Source organism: Lactuca virosa, chromosome 6 (assembly GCF_052849685.1).
Source record: "Lactuca virosa cultivar CGN04683 chromosome 6, Lactuca_virosa_CGN04683_v6, whole genome shotgun sequence".
Lineage (NCBI taxonomy): Eukaryota > Viridiplantae > Streptophyta > Magnoliopsida > Asterales > Asteraceae > Lactuca > Lactuca virosa.
In genome coordinates this window covers 45,264,960-45,270,959 of record NC_136431.1, presented here as the reverse complement: position 1 = coordinate 45,270,959, position 6,000 = coordinate 45,264,960, and the positions used below count along the sequence as shown (strand labels likewise).

The 6,000-nt window shown below is 30.4% G+C and overlaps 1 protein-coding gene across 1 annotated transcript; it reads right to left on the bottom strand.

Moving 5' to 3' along the window:
- Positions 1–257: 257 nt before the first annotated feature.
- On the bottom strand, positions 258–5,102 carry LOC145120715 (GDSL esterase/lipase At5g03610-like). Its single transcript, XM_079056518.1, has 5 exons — positions 5,001–5,102; positions 4,676–4,903; positions 1,367–1,638; positions 769–1,075; positions 258–626 (listed from the first exon to the last, which is right to left on the bottom strand). The coding sequence occupies exons 1-5, from the start codon at positions 5,059–5,061 to the stop codon at positions 412–414; spliced, it is 1,083 nt and encodes a 360-aa protein (XP_078912644.1). The 5' UTR covers positions 5,062–5,102; the 3' UTR covers positions 258–411.
- Positions 5,103–6,000: the final 898 nt, after the last annotated feature.

The window sequence follows — 6,000 nt, the reverse complement described above, 5'->3', positions numbered from 1 at the left end:
TTGGACCTCTGGTGCTAGTCCAAACCTTTTTGGAACAAAGTGACAATTTTCTTCACAGGGACCATTTGTGCAGTTTAGTCTAGATATAATAAAGATATAGATTGAGACCATTTTATGTTACAAAAGCCAATACCTAGATTTAAGCAGATGTGATTCAATTATATAATGTGTAGCTTTGTTGGTTACAAAAGGAGAAGGTTTATATATGTAACTTAAAGGCCCGACTCTTGCTTTTTTATTTGATCTTCTAACCAACATAACATTTAAATTTCGAATTTTATAGACTAAAAAAACACATTATCATTTAACAAAACAATCGCCAAAGATCCCTCAAGATTGGGACCCATCAAACGGCTTCCCTAACTTATAACCAAGAATAAAAGATACACAAAACATGCAAAAGAACAACTCCTAATAGTAAATTTGATTCAAAGATGACCTAAGTGTCAAATAAACCGCACGCCATCCGGCCTGTGTTGGATGCACCGTGTCCCAGAAGAACGTGCCCTCAGGTTTACTACAAACAGTATAAAGTTGTTTTCCATTTTCATCTAAACTTCCACAGTTGGAATCGCTTGTTGTGGCTACACAACATGGCTTCAATGGAGTATCAAACCTCAAGCTCCCTGAATTCAACAATTACACATGAATTTAACATTCGCGACCAAATTAGCATAATGCTTAATAAGCAACAAATTAGCGACGGAAATGGAAATCAAATTTGTCACTATATTCAACTTCATGAAAACAAATCAATTTATGAAATACCTGTGAATTCTCCTTTGTTTTTTAGGACTGTGTTGAAGGAGCTAAAAAGATCAAGGATGAGAAAAGCCGAACTATTGGTGTTGTTGTTGAGTGTTGCTACGACTTGTTGCAACAATTGGTTGTGGAAATTGACTGCTAAATTTTGTGTGTCGTTGCATTGATTGTATGATGATGAGACTGTGATTTGTGGAAGGCAGCCTAGAGGTTGTAAGCCACCAACCACCACTCGTCGTATACCAATATCGTGAATTCGTTTCAAGTTTATTGATATTTGATTGACAACACGGGTGATAAATGTAGGCAAACCCTACATAAATTATTATCATCACCCATTTAAAAATATGATTTTATTAGAAGAAAATAAAATCATGGCAATCAATTAGAAAAATAGGTGTCACATTTGTAGTAAACAAACCAATGAGTATAAAGTTAAGTCAGATTTCAGAAATCAGAACATTAATTAAAGCTCTAAAAAATGAGCCACATTAACTACTGTTTCTAACACGTCAAATGTCAAAACCAAAAAGATGTAGCATATACGCATGAAGTGATTGTACCTTACGCATCAAAGGATGTACGTTAGGAGAGGTTTAATTACCTGGTCAGAACCACCGGAAGAGGTGTAAGCAGCGTAGTCGTTGCCGGAAACGGTGACAAGAGCCAACGCAGATTTCAAATCCCATTTTGCGTAAACTGAATCTTCAATTAGTCCTTCAAGGAATCCAATCTGTGTGCTCATGTTTGGCTGAAAATTGCCAGTGTCAAACACTCCGGTTCCACCGTAGGCAAAATTGACTCCACTCCGGAGTTTGTTTGGCGCGTATTTTCTCCATTGGTATGGTAATGGAGATTTGAGTCCCATGAACCTAGCTGCAAATTCATAGTATTTTTTAGACCCCTTGATCTAAAGGGAAACAAAATCGAACATAAAAACGACATGGAAATATATTATTTGTTTAAATATAGGAATAAAATGAGCATTCATTAGTGGTTATTTGATATGCTTTTTCTTGAGTTTGGTAATAGGCTAACTTAGTTAAATTCAGACGGGTTGATACCAAAATTAGAAATTTAGACTGTTTGATACCAAAATTAGAAGTCTCCGATTTAATCATAGACATCACTAATGCTAATTCAATCAGGTCAGTTATATTTGATTCGGTCTTAGACTATCACAGTGTGATCCCTTCTTTCGGTCTGAATTCCGTTCCATGGAAATGTGTGTGTGTGTTTTTTTAGTTCTTAATAAAATTAAATGGTATAGTATAATTAGAAATTATTTTTAATTTTAGTAACAATAGTATTTTTAAACTTCATTAATTACTTTATGTTATTTTCTAACATGACTAACAATATTTTTTGATTTAATTGTATTTTAAAATTTTATTATATCTAATTTATGTTTTGTAAATTATATTTTGAAAGTGAAAAAAAAAATTAGACTTAAAAGGTCAAAAGTACAACGCTTTATTAGTAGAAATAGATGTAGATTGTATCTATACGAATTTTGAAGGGTGATTTTGGAATATATATATTTAGATAATAATTTCTTAGCGTGCAAGATGAAAATGCAAGTTTGATTGTAAAGAGGGACAATTTAAGGCTGGCACAGGGCATCATAACACTAAAATTATTTGATATATACTCACAAAAGCAAGCTTTTGTGCTTTCTCTTTTTTCTTTTTTATGGGCAATGGCACTACACAAAAGTAAAGTTACAATAATCGTTACTTGCATTGTCTACTTGTACCATATGCATTGTGTAGTTGTAGCTTTCTTTTGAATAAAAAGTAACATTGTTTTAAAACAAATAAGTAGTATTTAACATTTTAGTCCCTCAAGTTTTATTGCAATGCCTAATTTGAACCCTCAATTATTTTATGTTAGAATATTTAGTACCCTTTCGTGCACACAATGTTGTTGGATATTTGGGGGGCAAAAAGAAACCAAACATTTTTTTTACTACTTTAGGTGTGTATTTCGTACTTAGAAATATCAAATATCATAATCTCTCTAATTAGGGAACTTTTATTCCTTTTATATAATAAATAATGTGAAAATGACATAATTGACACAATTATTGGATAATATATTGACGTGAAAGTTGGGGAAAGAAAAATATAGCATACGTGTCAAAGACTAACGTATTTTTTTTGTAACAACGTTGAAAGTTGAAGGGGGTAAAGTGTAAAGTATCAAAAGTGTATGACATGACGTGGAATGATGATGAACAAAGAGTAAAGCCAAAGACCAAAACATAGAAAGAGAAAGCTAAAGAGTAAAGACCAAAATAATGTTAATGTTTTTTTTTTTTTTTTTTTTTGCCATGTGTTAAATTGACCTATATGCCATTACTTGAAAAATAAAGTTGGATAACACCTTCCATGTAACAACATAACACACATCACAAAAAGGTGAAGGACACAAAGGTCATTATAGATAATATATAGTAATTAAATATGTAAACATAAAAAAGCAAATAAAAAGCAAGCGCATCACACCACCACTTTCTAATTATCATTACTCAACAGTGGCATCATACCAACCAACTTTTTAAAAAGCACAAATTCATGTTTCAACATCTATAATATTTTTTTTTTCAAGTTATTTTATTTATAATAAGTACATGTCAATTATTTAATATACACGTTTACCACTTAAATCTAGGTAATGAAACGAATGATTTTTCCAAAGATTAGCACAACTGTTCACTTGTCGATCATATTTGAACCACTTTTTAATACTAGTTGTCACTTTCTATTGAAATTCGAAAATTGATATATTTGACCTTATATTGATCAATGACAACGAAGTTCTAGAAATTGCTAGAAAACAAAACAATATTATTTTGTTAGATAAAAGATATGTGACTTACGATTGAAGCATAAGGATATTGACAAAGAGAAGAGATGAAGCATATGCTTACGAATTACGTTTGTCTATAAGATCTTAATATAATGACACAAATTGTCCTTATAGGTGGCAAAATATACAATGCAGGTTCTTTTAAAGATTTTTTTTAACATGATTGATCATTTTTCAGGTTTAAAACGTACATGGTGGTTCATTTTTTTTGCCAACCACAACTATCTATCGTGTGTTTTAAACCTGAAAATAACCAATCATTTTAAAATTTTCTCAAAAGAATTTGCAGTGGTATTTTTTGTGTGCCACAAGGATCATTTGTGCAATTTTATCTTGGATCTATCCTCTCTAAGTATATAGATACCTATATAGATGTAGTATGTGTGTATACAAAAACAATATAACACTATTTAATAAATTTGAATAAAATTTATAAAGATATTATATAAATATTTACAAAAGAAAATTTTAATAGTATTCAATTATCTTTTTTTTCTATTTATCTTTCTATCCATATAAAATGTTAATAAGTGTTATATTTTGATAAAATTAATAATATTTTAAGACATTTGTTTTTAAGTAGAAATACTAAGCACGAAGAAATATATGATGATATTTAATTTCACTTTACAAAAACAACTTCTCACAAAGGAAAACGGATTGTTTGACAAATAATACTTAAATTCAGTATACTTCACATACCAAAATGTCAAAGTATTAAACTTTTTTAAAGGTTCAATGAATATTAATGTAATCAAAGCCTCCTTTAATGACATTAACTTCTTAATGTAATAATCTTATAATCCTTTATCAATTTAAGTAATAAATTGAGCATGATTGCTCACAAAGAACTTTTAGTTATCTTGATCAGTAGAAACTAAAAAAAATAAACAAGTTTTAACGATAATATTCTAACATATGACCCCATAATAATAAAATTTCCAACTAAAAGCAGCTGGTAATTTTTATGTTTCCAAGAGGACGCGTGGGAATTGAATCTTTATGCATATAATGAAAGCAAGTAATGGTGTTTGGATCATACCGAGGTAATCGGTGAGTACACGGCCGTCGGAGTATCTTCCGGCGGGTTTTCCAGGGAAAGTGAGACCGTAAGGGGTTTTCCATGAACTAGCCAGCGATTTCGGGTTGTTTCCGGTGTCAGCATACGAATCTCCGAACACAAAAAGCTTCGTCGGCCGAAATCCGCTGCTCTTTTGACAATTCACTGTCTTCATTCCTTGATTTTCTCCATTCCCCCATACTGATTCTCCTACACAAAGACACAGCAGGCAATTCAATACACAAAAGGAAAGAGCTGAAATAACTAGTTTTGTCGATGTCGATTGAAAATTCTGACGTAAAATTACCAGAGATTGTGAATAGGAAAAGTAGGAAGAAGATGTAAGAGAGGATACGCTGAAGCTCCATTGATGAGAGAGAGAGAGAGGCAAATCAAAACAGAATCTGAACAAGTATATCTTATATGCAGGGACGGAGGGGGCGGGCTTTCGGTTAGTTTCTAAAAATGTCCTTGGAATTTTAAAGAGTTTCATTTACTACCCTTAAATTTGTGGTCGGATATCTTTTGTGATCCTAGTAGATAGGACTATTTTTCAACTTTACTCTCTTATGTCCAACATTACTTCCTTTTCTTTAGGAGAAACATTTACTCTTTTCTATTGAAATTTACAAATTCTATGAAGAATAGCAAATAAAAACATATAATAGTTTAATATAGGATTAAAATTAAAATATTTTGGAAAACATATATATATATATATATATATATATATATATATATATATATATATATATAGGTCCGGTACTTGTGAGGACTCATTTTAAAGTAAGTACTCGTGAGTACACATTAAAAAAAATTGAAAAAAAAATCTAAAAAAAATACAAATCATAAAATCGAGCATAGATTTATGTCCGGGAGAAAAAAAATTAGAAAAAAATTTTGCATCATTAAAATTGATCCATGATTCAATTTTACTTTTTTATTTTGCATTATTATGATCCATGATTCAATTTTAGAGATCCAATTTTTTTTTCATTTTTTTTCTCCCGGACATAGATATATGCTCGATTTTATAATTTGTATTTTTTTTAGATTTTTTTCAATTTTTTTAAGATTTCCTCACGAGTCCTCACTTTAAGATGAGTCTTCACCCGATCTTTTATATATATATATATATATATATATATATATATATATATATATATATATATATATATATATATATTAGTTCAATTGAGAAAAAATAACAAAAGTTGAGAATGGGAAAATCATTCTCAGCCAATTATTTATTTTTGTCGCAAAAAGTTTTGCGTACCGGCCGACAGATGATAAGTAATATTCATATA